Source organism: Chaetodon trifascialis, chromosome 6 (genome assembly GCF_039877785.1).
Source record: "Chaetodon trifascialis isolate fChaTrf1 chromosome 6, fChaTrf1.hap1, whole genome shotgun sequence".
NCBI classification, from domain to species: Eukaryota; Metazoa; Chordata; class Actinopteri; order Chaetodontiformes; family Chaetodontidae; genus Chaetodon; species Chaetodon trifascialis.
The window spans coordinates 10489907-10506113 of record NC_092061.1 but is presented as its reverse complement, the minus strand read 5'-3'; the positions used below and the strand labels follow the sequence as shown (position 1 = coordinate 10506113).

General features: G+C 42.5%; 1 protein-coding gene across 6 annotated transcripts in view; it reads right to left on the bottom strand.

The window, feature by feature from the left end:
* Positions 1-612: 612 nt before the first annotated feature.
* The window catches only part of agtpbp1 (ATP/GTP binding carboxypeptidase 1), a 28316-nt gene continuing 12721 nt past the window's right edge, over positions 613-16207 (bottom strand). For 4 of the 6 annotated variants that reach the window (XM_070964380.1, XM_070964383.1, XM_070964385.1 and 1 more), the window contains 14 exons: positions 15449-15565; positions 14153-14931; positions 13419-13502; positions 13130-13219; positions 12742-12890; positions 12412-12499; positions 11719-11863; positions 11098-11248; positions 10294-10474; positions 9946-10075; positions 9238-9369; positions 8181-8357; positions 6858-7009; positions 613-2984 (listed from right to left, as the gene is read on the bottom strand). In XM_070964380.1, the coding sequence (XP_070820481.1) occupies positions 2804-2984; positions 6858-7009; positions 8181-8357; positions 9238-9369; positions 9946-10075; positions 10294-10474; positions 11098-11248; positions 11719-11863; positions 12412-12499; positions 12742-12890; positions 13130-13219; positions 13419-13502; positions 14153-14931; positions 15449-15565 (2556 nt within the window). In that variant the 3' untranslated portion in view covers positions 613-2803. The remainder of the gene's footprint in view (positions 2985-6857; positions 7010-8180; positions 8358-9237; positions 9370-9945; positions 10076-10293; positions 10475-11097; positions 11249-11718; positions 11864-12411; positions 12500-12741; positions 12891-13129; positions 13220-13418; positions 13503-14152; positions 14932-15448; positions 15566-16207) is intronic. The other 2 variants (XM_070964381.1, XM_070964384.1) reach the window with 1 other exon arrangement.

Here is a 16207-nt window from a genome sequence, read left to right as displayed (position 1 = left end):
CTGTGGCTTTAGTCCTCCATCATTTACACTGACAGGGCAGTGCTTCATGTGTACATGTGCACGGAAGTAACGTGAACCTTTTCTTTAAGAGATGTAAACCTGATTTGTAACCCAACCCCAGCTTAAGCATGAAAAACCCATAAAATAAACTTTATTCCCCGTGCACCAAAACAAAAAAGAATTAGTAAATTATTATCTTCATGCTTCATTCTCCCAGCTTGGCTAAAATTGTTCACAGCAGGTCACTGTAAACGTTAAGACAGCCGTTCAAAGGAGCACACAGTGAAAATATGAGCCATCGTGTAAGCGAGTCCAGATTAACCCAATTATCTGAACCAACATCTACTACGAAAATAAGACCCAGTAAAAAAAAACAAACATTTTCCTCCATTATGAGTTTGGTTTGCTCTGCCAATCACAGCACTTCTCCTCATAACTCAGTTAGGATCCATTACAGTCACTTTACCAAGTTTGAGGAAGGTCTTCAGGAGGGCAAATGTTGAGTGAATTTAATGTTCATTTGAGTTTTAACAGAAAAATAACGCAGAGGAAAAGCACATAATGGTTTGTACTCCAGCGCGCAGCTCAGAGAAATAAATAAAATAGAGCAGGCAGTTTACCACATTCACATTTTATTTCCCATATTCACTCTTAGCTTCAGTTTTCTGCATTACAATCAACTTCAGAGTTGCTATCTCCACTTGTTTACCTCAGAACAAACATAAAACAAAAGAAACCCAGCTTTGTGTGGATATAAACTGCTACGCACAAACAGATATAACAGCACACACAATCAGAGGGTACCGTCATTCACATCATATGTCCGTCACACACACACACACACACACACACACACACACACACACACACACACACACACACATATGCACACACACTTAGAACAAGGACCTCCCTGCGTTTGTAAGATGTCCATGAGTAACATTTGAAAGAGTGTAGAGCCAAGAGAAAGACAGAAAATGAGGGAATAAAAGAGGTTAGAGAGAAAAGAGAGAGAAAATGACTGAGGGGAGTGAAGGAGAGAGAGAGAGGGGATAATCAAATTGAAAGAAGAAATTCAGTATAAGAGTATTAGCTGAGCTGAATAATGGAATAACTTAAAACTCTTACACACACACACACACACACACACACACACACACACACACACACACACACACACACACACACTCAAAATGCCTCATACAGTATACATACAGGTTTGCATCCCAGAAACAATATGTAATAAATTACAAAATAGAAACACAGAATAGCCATGCGCTAGCTCCACGAACTCAACAGAAATGTAGCTCATCTCCATAAACAAATCTAGAAATAATGCAGCACACTACTTTATACTCTCAATACAAAGCACCATCCGTTATGCATGGAGTCTCTCCTAAGCAAGTCCACAAATGTACACACAGGTTGGAGGAAAGGATAAAAAGGGGAAAAAAAAGTGATTCCAGTATAATTTTTTAAAACGTCACAGCAACGCTACCATCCGCTCTGAGCTTCTAACTAATGAGGTGACTGAAGTTGAGGTCTGCAAACTGTGACACGTTGTAAAGTGATGCTTCACTCTCATTCAGTTTGTTTTGCGTGTATAGTGTATATCCAAAGTGCAAAAGGGTTTTCTGCTCCCTGCAGCTCATGCGTCTTGTTCATTACTGCTTTGTCTAATATTATAATACTGTCTATTATTAAAAACGATGAAAACACCAACAGTGCATGTGGATTTGTTACATTCCATCTTCATGTTTTTACCTCTGACCAAGAATCTCAAACCAATCCGGCCTTCGTTGGTTTGCGGTGCGTGATTATACCTGTATTTCACGTACTGTACAAGGTGTGTCTTGATAAAGACGTGAACATTCGACGTTTGAGTGATATAAATAGTTTCACTTTTGGACAAAGCAAGGCAAACAGCGCATGGAGATCGGACCGCCTGCACTGCGGCCGAACAGTGGAGAGGAAGTGAGGTCACAACTCAAGTGTACATGAGACACACTGGAAGATTAGCCTGCATGTATGTTTTGAGCTGTTTCTCATCCTTGCATCCCATTTAGACACCTTAGAGGAAGGAAGGAGGCAAGCAAGGAAGGTCCAAACCAACAAAAGGAGTAAAAATTTAAAGTGCAGGGCGAGACTATTGAAAGGAAGGAAAAGGGAAATAAGAAGGCAGGTTGGTTGGATCTTTAAGCTGGTCAGTGGGGGAGATCCAGTTTCCCTCAATCACCAGGACTTGTTTTGAGCAAAACACAGGGTCGCAGGAGAGAGAGGTTTCAAAAACAGTACCTAGAGAAGCCACTGGCTCTACTACACTACCACAGCCCTGTCAGGTAGCTTCAGTGTAAGATAGGCTGTGAAACACGAGCGAGTGGACGAGGGTTCAAGTTAAGGATCGGCGGTGCCTGCTGTTTGCTGCTCTGGTTAGCTATGTGTGGATCTCAGAGGCTATATGGTGTCTGAGGTCAGGGCTTACAGTTCATGAAAGTTATAGTAGGACGGTGAAAGCTGACAACATTCATTGAAATCGATCCAAGTGAAAGGCAGGTGGAGTACGCACCTTTAGGAGCAACACAGCTGGGAAAAGAGCACCCATGTGTCTGTAATGTAGCCTACTTGCCACTGAAGTGACTATATAATAGGGTAAAGTGTAAATCTAAGTTTATCTACTCAACAATCAAAGTGAGAGGTGTGGGTTCTGACTATTTTACCTTTGAATTTAGATCAGCTAGCAATCCCAGCAGTGGCTGGTTTTAAGCTCAAATCGCCAGGAGTGGAAGAGATGAACGCCGCTGCGTCAGTCCCTGTTATTTGTCTCCGAGTCCGAAAGGTGGTCGTGATGATCGGGATTGTCATGGACTTCGCCGCCGTGCTCATTCTCGGGCTCGCCGTCCTCATCGTTGCTCTCTGCGCTGTAGTCTATGGCCTCCAGAAAGGACGGCTCGTCCTCCTCCAGTACATACGTGGTGGTACTGCTGCTGGGCGGAAAAACACACATTTCTCTGTGAGGGGACGATGCGCAAAACTGTGCATCTACATCATGTCAGCATCTCAGGGCTTTAGAAAAGCATAGAAACATAGAAAACATAGACATAGAAAATACATTTCTGCATACTTTATTTAAAAAAAATAATAAATGATAAACATTTATAGAGCACTTCTTAAAACCACATATTTTCCCTCACATGCACTGTGCGCCATACAACTGTCATGTTACTCTCCTTCACTCTCAGCTGAACTCAGAGTCACTAAGAGCTTTCTGATTTCAGAGTAAAACACCCAAGAAAATGCATTTGAGATGGGCTTCATGGTCCTCGACAATGCGCTGCTGAGAAGCCCATTTCTTGAAAGCACAGAAAACAAAAAACAAACACAGCATGAGGCCTTCAGACCAAATGTACGACTATCAACAGGCCCGTTTATGTGGATAAATATTATCTTTGCTTTATAATGTTCGGATGGAAAAAAATGAACATAGATTAATACATTTGTGAGTTTATAAAAGGTGACAAATATCTGAAATCCCCAAGAGCCCATTGTGATGCCTTCAAACGTCTTTTTTTGTCTCACTAACAGTCAGCAGTTGAAGGATATTCAGTTCACAAAACAGAGAGAAGCAGTGAATCCTCAGTTTAGACGAGATGGAAGCATAGATTATTAATTTTCTGTGGATGGACTAATCAAGTAATTGTTTCAGCTTAAACTAAAATATGTAAAAGTACAGTACTACATTAAAAAAAACAGACACCAAATCACATTTTCACACATTAAAGTCTGTTTTAAAGAACTCTATTTGTGTTCTTAAGAGAACACAAGCTGGAAACAAACAGTGCTTGTGTGCTCTGACGGGTGAAGGTAGTTTTTTTTTTTCCTTTGGGTCTTAATGGTTAAATGGTTGCTGGTTCTTTGAGGTTTTAGTGGCTTTAGTGGGTTTTTAATGGTGTTAATGGTCTGAAATGTGATCCCAGGGAGACAGTCGATCAGGGGGCTCAGACAATGATCTCCCACCAAGCTCACGAGTGTGTGAGTGCAGGAGGGAGAGACAGAGGGAGAAATTGTGCGTCAGTATATGTACAGTAAATGTGCATGTGTGCGATAATGTGTGTGTGTGTGTGTGTGTGTGTGTGTGTGTGTGTGTGTGTGTGTGTGTGTGTGTGTGTGTGTGTGTGTGTGTGTAATGATGTGGATGGGGCGAGTATTGTCCAAACAGATAATGAGAGTTGTGAGTCAACCATTACAGGCCATTACAGAAAAACCAAACCCAATTTCTCCTTTCTTTGGGTTACATTTTCCGTATCCACCATCTCTACACACACTCCATCTTAATATACAGATCCATGTGTGGACATTAATCACCCCAATTACCATCATTCACATGTGAATAAACCCCTGCATCCCCAAACCCTCACATACGTACATCTCTTCCTGCCTACACTCACACAGAAACACACCCATGCCCGTATCCACCCATTTACTCAGTCCGAGACACCAAGTGATTTGCAGACGCCTCCCAATGGCCACGATATCATTGTTGTGATGACCTATTAAATGGTAAGTGGTACCACAGCAAGCCCCATGCATAAAACCATAAACCCGGGATGGAGAGCAACCAATCCCAAAGGATGCTCACGCAAACACACAAGCACCAGAACACTTTTGGAGTCCCTTAATGATCAGACACATAAATGATGGATGAATATATCAATATGAGAGTGGAGTAGGTTAGTAGCAAAGAAAGGGGGGGGGGGGAGAGAGAGAGAGAGGTGAGCATTAAGTGGTTTTGAGCTTAAAGCCATTCTTTCAAATGAACTGCTTTAACAAATCTGTGGTGCGGAGAAGGGCTGACGTTTAAAAAAGAAATTAAGATAACCTTGGTGGTCACAGCTTGGCTTTGGCCAACTTTAATAATTTATTTGTGGCTTTGAACTGAAGTACAATCTAATCTGTGTGGACTTCATATTTCTGAATAGGGAATTTAAATAAATGGTAAATGGACTGTAGTGTACCACACAAAGTGCTCTTACAACCCAAGTCTGCAGTCAACCTTTCAAAAAATTTGGGGTTCAGCATCTTATAGACCACCAAGGCCAGGGATCGAACCACCTCGCTCTACCTCATGAATCACAGCCGCCCCGAGACAGAGCTGATGTGATGTACAGTGAAGCTCAGCTGTTAGGACATACAAGAGCAGCGCCGGCTCATTGTTTGAAGCCATATTTCTTACAATATGAATGAGGGCTCAATAAATATTTGTGAATGGGTCTACACTTAGATTTTGATCGTGATTTTAGAATTAAAACTAATTTCCTTATCTAACCCTTATGTTCTGTTTTGGGCCCTTTAACATTGGTTTATCAACCTGATGATTCATGAGCAAGCACACTGTGTGGACAATTATTTAATTTATTTTTTGAAAAAAAAAAAAAAAAAAAAAAAGAATTTATTTAAATTAATTGCTGAATTGTTTAGCTTATAAAATGTTAGAAAACAGTGGAAAAAGTCTTTGTCAATTTCCCAGAGCCCGTCATCTTCAAATGCCTTATCTTACCCAAACAACGGTCTGAAACCCGAAAATATTCAATTTACAGTGAGATAAAACAGAGAAAAGCTGGAAATCCTCATATATGAGACGCTGGAACCAACGTCGTTTGCCAATTTTCTGTGATAAATACCAAAAATGAATTATTTTCTGAGGAATGATTAACACACTAATCTTTTAAGCGCTAATTTGAATAAGAAAAAAATGCTTGATCTGGCAATTAATTAATTTTACGCACAGAGCACACCAAACACTAAGGAAATAATAGCAAAGTTTCTTTGGCTGGTCTAAGACTTGTTCATACCAGAGAAACACAAAGACAGGTCATTAAGTTGTGAACTGAAATAAAGAATGAATGGGCGAATGAATCACTGCTGATTCTCCTGTATGAAGCAAACATGGAGGATGAGGAGGCATAAACACGGTGGAGACGCATCGTTCTGGCTGGACGAGTGAGATCAGTGTTTGTCTTTCAGTCCAACATATTCACTGCTGTGTCCCCTGGCACTGGCACTTAAGGGGATGAAGACATGCTCTGACAGCAATCACTTCAATATTTTTACTTTGTGCTAATATATTCCAGCATCGAGCAACTGTGCAGGAAGGCAGTGTACTAGTTTGCGCGTTCCACGTGTATTTAATCCACATGGTACCTTCCTGCGCCATCGCCTGCTCACTGCGGCCCTGAAAGCCTCACTGTGTGGGCGTAAATGGTTTTTATCGAGAAAAAAGGAAAAAAAAAGATCTTGTGGTTGTTTTACGCTCTCTTAGAGAAATAATGACACTGCTGACAATTATTCATACCCATTCCCCTCTCACTCCAGAGTTTTCATTATATTCATCACACACTGATAGAATCTCAATGACGCTCACAGCAGCCGTGTATAAACGCAGGCCTTCATGTTTTCTTGAGTAGCGCTTCAGAGGAGATCCCGTGTGACGATCACACCGTTGAGTAGCGGTGCCAAGGGGGAACGTGTCTGGCAGCGAGGAGGGTGTTTTGTGCAGATAAAAAAAGTCTGTAACCATTTGACTGTGTTCCAGATAGATTTTGTGGCAGCAGAAAACAGTTTTAAAATCTCAGATATCAGATATAAGACAATGCCGAGAAATAAAAATTCTGAAATGTGGAAAAGACTCGTTCATGACATCTGCCTGCCTTCTTGTTTCCATGAGATCACAGGCTTTAGTCCTCAACTGTGTGTGTGTTTTATGTGGGCTTCAAAACATTGCTCGCTATCTCTACATAGTCTCACAGCATCTGTGTGCCTCTGCATGAACTATGTGTTGTGGCTTGCTCTGCTTTACTAACCTGGCCACTTTAGACTGTGTCCCGATGATGTCATTCTCCAAATCCAGCAGGTGTTGGTGGTTGTGGAGGCCCGTCAGCCTCTTCAGCCTCAGCAGGCCCACACAGAACTGAGCTCCCATCTCCTCCAGCTCTTTGGTGCCGATCTGAAGACCCTGCAGAGAACGTGTATTTGCACATCAAAGCCAATTTAAAACACCGACATGTTCATCAGAAGAAAAAAACAAACTGTCATGTACAGTATGTGCACACTTCCAACATACAGCTGACTTCAGAAAATAATTTCAGAGGTCTGACAGAAATCTATTTCAAATGGCTGTTGTGGTGTTTTATAGCTGCTCTGGAGGCTGGGGATGGAGCCGTTGTCCATCTTCAAACGGCCCAATTCTCAATGCTGGAAAGCACTTGCTGAGGAAACTTTTCATGTAGAAACATGATAATATATTTCAGTTGCAGGGAGCGCACATGCACTCACACCTGCAGCCCTAACAAAGTCTTCACAGCGCTGTGCCGTCATACAAGTAAATGAATACTCACCCAGGGACACACACACGCACGCACGCACGCACGCACGCACGCACGCACGCACACACACACACACACACACACACACACACACACACACACACACACACACAGCGCTTACCCCCAACTCAACCCAAAAACTTTCATGTTCCTTTATCCCCAGAGCAGAGCTGGGAAAATCTGAACTTGGTCGGGCCACAGAAATATGGAGGCCGAGTTCAGCAGACATTAGTTCCTGCACATCTGGACAAACATTTCCACGCAAAGCCAGTGGGGGTGTTAATCAGTGCCAAAATGGCATCTCTAGAGTGCCTCTTGACATGTAAGATGTTGACATTGGCAGAATTTACCAGGAAGGAAATCAGCTGAGATGGGGGGGGGGGGGGGGGGTAGAGAGAGAGAGAGAAGAAAGGGAGGCAAAGAGGTAAAAAGAAAAGAGGAGAAAAGCCAGAGGTCAGGTGGAAAGAAGAGCTGCAGCACCACCTGGTGGACATTTGGACATTTATGGGGCACCTCCCGCTCACTGACGGGGTGGATGCAATAAAGCACTTGTACAATGTGATAAAAGCTGATACATTAGCCAAGCAATTAATTCTCTGCATATGTTATGTTATCTTATGTGTTAATATTTTATGAAGATTTTGTCAGTAAGGAAAATAGCTGTGAATAATTCCGCCCTTTCCCACACTGCAGCTCCTTAATTAGCATATATATGCAAACAATAAAATCTTCTGGGGTCCCCGGTTGCCAGCCATGAACACAACCTCCCCGGTCTTTAAACAAAATGAAACACACTCTTACTTTGTATTTCCCCTGGTCACAGCCACAGAGCGTGCTCTCCATGGTGTAGCTGCGCTGTACTCCGATCTCTCTCCACACAACAACGCGCGCCGTTGACTCTTTGGAGCGCTCCACAACAAAACTACAGCTCGCCATGCTGAAGGCTGGGGCAATCTGGGACAGGATCTTAGGAAGTGCCTGGACAAAAAAAATGTGTGTTTTTGAGTAGGTGAGTGTGCGTCAGGGGGCAGACGGTAAAGCACACTTTACAGAAGGGGCAAATAACTGTGTCCAGCAAAGACGGGCTCATGTACAGAGCAGATGCTTGGAAGCAGCAGTATTGACTGCTGCAATCCAAAATGTTTGCTGTGGGCTTGTAGCCTGAAGCTACATGTCCACTAGGAAACTCTGCATTGAACTGTCTTCTTTATTAGCATTCTGCTCAGTGAGAAATAGTTTCTCTCTGCATTTCCAAATGAAGACAGAAACAGTCACCCAGTCTTGACCTAACCAGCTAGACTGGTAAATGGATGGAAAGAGAGGTTCTCCACCACTGTAGAATGAATAAAATCTGATATATTTGTCAGATAAGAGCTGGTGTTGAACCATACGTTACTGCAAAAGATTAGGTATCATTACATGTATACTCATTGGAATAAGGGAATCCATAGCAATGAATGCGGAAGATAAACAGGAAGCAGTTAACTCAGGATTATGTAACAATACATTCAGATATTTATGAAAAGAGAGAAAGAGAAATGTAATAACAGCCAGTTTTAAAGTAAACTGGCTTTTCAACTTTCAAATTGTCACTTAATGTGCTCTTATAAATATGAGCTGCATCTCTTTTCTGAGTCGATATGGATAGAACTTTAAGGTGAATTAAGTTCAGTGCAATTATTATTCAGTGATGTGAGAACAGTAATCAGAAAGAACACAGAGAGAGAGGTAAGGATGAGTGTTTGTTTATTTACTTTGGTGTGTGTTTCAGGCTCAGGATGTGTGTGTGTGTGTGTGTGTGTGTGTGTGTGTGTGTGTGTGTGTGTGTGTGTGTGTGTGTGCATGCGTGTGTGTTCACCCTGTATCCAAGGTCCTCCTGTAAGTCACTGGATGTCGCAGTGATACTGGACTGCCACACCGTCTCTTTCACGCTGCAGCCGTACATGAACACGTTCTTCTTTCTGGAATGACCGTGGTAGTCGCAAAACACCTGCGTGCAGATGTGCATGCAAACGCACAAACACACACACACAAACAGGAAATAGAGGGAGGATTAAGAATGTGATGCTTATCACGTTGTGTTTTCAATAAGACACAGTGAAGCAAAATCAGTTTATCTTCTCTTGCTCCTTTTTTACAAACTTGCTTACGTAAGTGGCTGTGTAACAATAATAACTTCAAAAACACATTTTCTTCACTCTATTTTCAGCGGAAGGACAGCGGCCTCACCTTGCTTTGTGCCATAAAGTCATCGCCCTTTGTGTAGTAAACAAATCTCCCATAAAAGCAATATCCCATTATGTCTAACTTGCTGACACGCAGTGTAGGACAGAGGCCAGTAGAGGCTGTTGTTTATGGAACTGCATTCATGTGTTAGAAACTAATCTGGTGATTTATTGATGTGAAATTTACTGGACATGCAGCCAAACAGAGTGCGCAGCTGAACAGGAGAAATGGCACCACCATTAACAAAGATGTTAGTCCTTACACTCCCTAAATGAAAGATGATGCGGCAACGTGCAAAATTCCCCAAAGTAATTTAAGTCCAGTTAATTAGAGGTCATACCAGTGGTGCCCTTTGTAAGTGTGCAAGGTACTGCAGCAGGCTCTTAGTGTGGTAGATCGTGGGGTGGAGCTCAGGATTGGGGTTCTGCCACTGCCGATTCAAATCCTCTCCACTCAGAGAACAACGATGACTACAGCAGAAGGGAGAACGCAGAGGAGGGGAAGGATACAGAGTGGAGGAGAAGAGAGCAACAGCTAGAGAATCCTTCAAGACAAGATTTTGTGTGTGTTAATATACATGAAGCTGTGACCAACGTGCAGGCCTAGGCTCGGCAGACGTGCGCCTCTTCAGTGTGTATGCTTGGAAGCTGTGACTGCGCGTTCTTTTCTCTCTGGACTCTTTACTCACTTTCCATTTATAACTCCATCAGGGTTGAGCATGGGGACTATCTTGAAGATGTAGGCCTCTCTCAGGCTGGTTGCAAGCGGGCTGGTGCCCATCAGGAACTCCAGCGTGCCCTTCATTACCCAGCTGGCGTTGGTCTCTCCAGGGTGCACTCTGGCAGACAGGAAGATCAATGGACGATTCCCTGAAGAGGGAGGGAGGGAGAGGGAAGGGGAGCACAGCAAAAACGCAAAGAGAGGAAGATGGAATGAGAAAAAAATAAAAAAGATTCTTCAATTTAAAGTTTTTCAAAGCTGAGAAACAGCTTCAGTAAACTACAGTGGACAGAAAACCTATTTGGTAAGAGCTGGATAGCCTGATACCGGCGCTGTTCTCATGTAGTAATATTCACTCTAATGTTCTTGCAAGCATTTGTGAGAAAGCAACATTTCCGTCAGGGACTTTCTTAGAGGACATTCTGGAGAACTATCAAGCAGACAGATCACAAATCTTTGACAAAGTTAAACTGGAGAAAGTTTAACTAAACAATGACAGATTATTCGTGACAAAATAATCTAAGATCAAAGACCTGTTACTAAATCTTTGCCCTGACAGAACTCCATTTGCTGAAGAAGTCAATGAGATGCAAATGAAAATTCAGACTGAGTACACTGCTGAGTACGTGAGCGCCAGGTTCAAACAATAAAAATACAGCATCCAACAGTAACAGTCTACACATTCTGTTGATCAGGTGTTCTTCCACAATGTATGAAGTACCTGCAGCTGAGACGGCTGCACAGACACACAGACGTACAATGATTTACTTACTGAACTGACAGATGTGATCATTAGAGTTGGACTCCGGCATGGCAGTGATGGTGACAAGGGGGCAGCTGTTTCCCCCCAGAGTTTCACACAGGACGTCCTGTCTCAGGTAGATCTGAGGGGTCCTCAGAGCCTCCAGCTTGGACAGGTGCATCTGAGGATACAATTTACAGTTTTCACATTTCACTTACTAATATTATTATCTACAGCTTCTATTTAAGCCCCCACACCTCATGGGTTCTTAACATTTTCCTGTTGTATTGTTGCGCTGGCCACTTGAGATCAAGTCATTCAGACTGGGCTTCTCTATTGTTGCTTTTCTTAGAACAATTCTGCATAGTCACTCCAGATAAAGACAGACAAACATATAATTAAAATAACATAACTACTGACAAAATCAGTGTAAAGTAGTTTGACAGCACAGTGGTTATCTGAGTTCATAATTGAAGGACACATTACTGATAAAAGATGGGCAAAGGGGAGGTGCAACTGGGGTCACACTGGGGGTTTGGGAGGTTTAACAACAGGAGAATAGAGTAATAATTACTGCGTGAGCACATGCAAACACACGACCAAATGCTTATGTTCTCTAGATTACAGCAAACAGTGGTAATGCAATGCTACCTTCAGAGTGGAGTATGTATAAGGGTAATGATAGGCAAAGTAGCACACATCATCCTTATGGCTGAAGCTTATGCTGAAGGTCTGTGTATAATAGGATTTCCCTTTCTGACCACCAGCAGCAATAGAACTCCTCGCGAAATGATTCCTACGGAGAAGAAGGAACGTTTTATCAGCGAATGTGACACAATATAGGACCCATAGCATATACACCCAATGGCCACTTTATTAGGTACACCTGTTTTATCTATTGCAATACAATTCAACAGCTCTGCCATAAATTCTAGTTTATCATGTTCTGTTTTTGGTGACACTGTGGGAAATGTGTTAAATCAGTTCATATATATATATATATATATATATTTCTGGCTGGCTATTTCTGAACTCATAAACACGTGTTCAGTCCAATGCAATGGCCACTGAGTGAATGTAACATCATACATGCACTACTTTCTACATTTGAGGTGTCAGAATGTTGCAGTAATAAGTACATTCATGCTAGCTCATAATAACTGTCAGTGTAGTAAGCTGTAAAGTTGTCAAGAGAAGGCTTTATAGCTACATAAAATGTATACAGGTACTAGGTATTTAATACAATTCAGTGCAGCAAGTGCTAGTATGGCTGGTATTTGGTGTGAAAACCATGATCTTGCTTGCAAGATATCCTCAGGTCCTTTGCAGTCTGAGTGTACCTACTTGTAGTAACAGATGTCTGTTCCTGTTCTGACCCAGCGAGGCCTGCCACTGATCGCCTCCTGCACAGAGTACATCAGCACCTGCATGCCTGCACACACACACACACACACACACACACACACACACACACACACACACGCACACACACACACACACACACACACACACACAAATAAAAAGGCACAAAAGTTAACAATGTGTGTTGTTGGATGCTAAAAAGGTCTAATTCAAGGTAATGTCACAAAAATACACAACACTTTTGCAGGTCAGAGGGAGAAGTGTGGTGGAAACTGTTCGCTTTGTTTCTATCCTGATGTCGCTGCGACTCACCGTAGTTGAACTGGCTGTTTGACTTCTCACAGTTGATGATGTTGAAGCGGTAGGTAGTTCCAACACGCATGCCGCTCACCTCAAAGTAGAACCACTGGTGGTAGTGATTACTGTTGATGTCTGAATTCAGCACAAGGTCATACTCATATCTGCAGAAACACATCATAAACGGTAAATACAGACCACAACGTCATCAACAACACTGATGCAACACATCTTTTGCTATTAATCTACTAAAACTGAGGTAAGAAGTGGGTTGAACATACTTTAAGTTGACCACAAATTTAAATGTTATTAATGTGATAAACGCTGATTTAATTAAAACTGCACATCTCATTGTGTACCTCTTATTCATTCTCCTGTAGCTGATGTGATAATAAATACTTACTTCCTAACTTGAACTGCCTTCCTGAGGTTGCCAGACTCAAACTGAGAGTTGAACTTCAGGGATTCTCCACTGTCTTCAATCACAGGACAACTGGAACACAACAATATTCAGGAGGAACAAACGAGTCATTATCTTTCCATTATACGGATAGTGAATTGAGCTCGTCTGCTATGTGAAGGCTCCAGCTCTTAACATTAACAGAATCGCTGAAGTACCAGTGACAGATGTCATCACTTTAGCTCATTTAGCCTGAGTGATGTGATGTTTTAACACAGCGAGGGGAACTCACCTCGGAATGTCCAGGTCGTAAACTACTTTATCCAGGATATCATTAGGGTGAATCAACCGCTCAATGTCCTGGAAAATCTTAGACCTGCAGGGTTAGACCCACAACAAACTCGCAGTTAACACAGTGAATAGCCAAAAATATTATTTATTAATGATGAATGCGATTTCCCACTCCCTTAACCTTCTATACACAGCAGACTTACAGGTGGAAACTGTAGCTCACAGACTAAAAAGCCACTCTTGATGCAGAACCTCAGAATGTGACCACATGATTGACATTTTTTTTTTCCAAACTGTACTTGGAAAATTTGACTCTAAACTTTACTGAAACATCTCTACTACTGTAATTAGTAGTTCAGTATTACAATATTCTAAATACAAAATATTCACTCAATTTGCACTGGTGGTTTTTACTCTATTCCTTTTCATTTCCTTGTTGCTCGTGGCTTATGTTTGAAGTTGTCGGGGCAGCTCTGATGAGCTTGTGAGCAGATCAGGAGGTTTAAGATTGGATCTGTAAACCCCTCACATGATCAGATACAATGGGCTAACATTGGCACCGACCAAGGTCCCAAACCAGATTTTTCCTCCGACTGTCAGGAAGAGGGAATTGTGACAAACTAGCCAAAATTCCTGCAGTCTGAGCAGGGCTTTAGTTTTTAAAATCCGTGTACCCTCTTCAGTTTGCATGCCGAATTATTTCTGCAAACCACAATTTTCAGAAAAATGTCTCACCTCTGGACACCATAAATTCTCTCCAGCAGGGGTTCCTTAAATGTTGGGGCTACATGGCCAAAGTAGTCAGGGTAGGCCACCTCAGCGTAATGGGGTACAGACTGTGTTCCCTTCACCATCTCCACGTACAGGTCGGGGTCATGCAGCGGGAGGAGCAGCGCCGTATCTGGCACCTCCAGAACCGCTCCTTCCCCTCCCTCATCCTCAGTGCCCTCTGAGCCACAGTCTGAACCCCAGTTACTGCCTCCTCCTCCCACACGACGAGTTGCGATGCCCCCCAGGAGCAGAGGAGACTGTATGTGCCTCGTGGCATTGACTGGGGATCCGTCCTGTTTGATTCCCCTTCCTCCTCCTTCTTCCGCGTTCAAGACTCCCTCCTCTTCTAGGGAGACACACTCCAACACGTGTGCTAGTTGCTGTTCTATCATCTGCCCTTGAGAAGGAGGCCTGGCGAGGGAGGACAATGTCGTACATGTGTCGGGGGAAGGAATGTAGCCCTCCTCTTTTTTGTCTTGGTCCTTAGTGAGTTGGATGGTGTCCAGTTCTAGAGGAGTCAGAGGAGCAGTGGGAGTGGGCGCAGAAGAAGACAGCAGAGAGTGTTTTCCTTTGGTAGGATTGCAATCCTCCTGAGAGCTCTGTACAGGGACATGCTTCGGGGACAGGGCTTGAGCTGTGGGCACTATGATCGGCCGAGTGGACTGAGTTGAGGCCGATGATGAGGAGAAGGATGACGATGAAGATGTGGTAGAGGCACTCTTTGAGCATTCAAATTTATAACCCTGCAGGAATAAGAATTATTGATCAGAAAAACCTGTAACAATAGCTTCCCAGATTCCAAAAAAGTTGGGACGCTGTGTAAAACACAAATAAAAACAGAATGCAAACAAACTGTGTTTATTGACAACAGTTTTATGAAGTGGTCCTCAGTTAATGCAGTAACATCCTTTATACAATCATGTGTTCACAAAGTGGCGAACCTCACTCCATCCTCGCTTGTGAATGACTGAGCCTTTCCATGATGCCCCTTTCATACCCAATCATGATGCTATCGCCAATAAACCTGTTTACCTGTGGAATGTTCCAAACAGGTGTTTTGGGAATCAATGAAGCAAATGATGACATTCTGTTTTATTTCAGTTTCAGTTTTGTTTTTTTTCACATTATTTTACACAGCGACCCAACCTTTTTGGAATCAGAGGTTATATAATGACATTAATGGGCCAATTCAGCTGCAATTTACGTAGGCTAAAATGGGTGTTTTTTTCCACCATGAAACCTCATCGAGAAAATACTGACCTGGAAGTCTTCAGAAAGCTCCAAGAAGAACCTCTCATAGACCCTCAACTCCTCAAAAGGACGTCCAGGGCTTTTTTTGGGATGTAGCTTGTTTAGGTCTGTCTCTATGTCGTCATTCTGATTAGCAGACACAAAACAAACAAACAAACATACATCTAAAGTTAAACAGACTGTGTGCAATGTAGCTGTATATGAAGCAGTTGCTCAAGTCTGTTATAATCTATGGATTACGGGATGGAAAAAACCATACACCTAGTGAGATGATAAGCAAAGTGAGAGTTTAAGGGGATTTATGGTGCTTGGAAATTTTGAGTGCCTCTCTAGATTGCTTATGTACACTCTGTAAGGGAAGAACATAGTTTGGATTAAATCGGTACTCGTAATTGCATATCAGACATGGTTGACATGTTTGACATAGTGGGAGGAGAGTGTTTGGCATACTCTGGTGAGATATGACTGCCCTCTGCTGGAAATGTAGAGGAGTGCAACTGGACTGCAACAACAGCAGCTGCACATAAACCTCTCTCCTCAAATATCAATAACGGTATGCTAATATGATGATTCATGTACTGCAATTGTGAAAGCATATGTTCAGGAGCTCAAACAACTGCTGAGTTTTTTAAGCACATGGTCTATTTCTGAATACACCTTTGGCCAATTAATTACATTATACACCATGAGGCTTAGTGAAGTCCAGTCAGGAAATAAAAATGTTTAAGATGTCTGTCTCTATAACACCACTGTCAATCAGAGAAACAT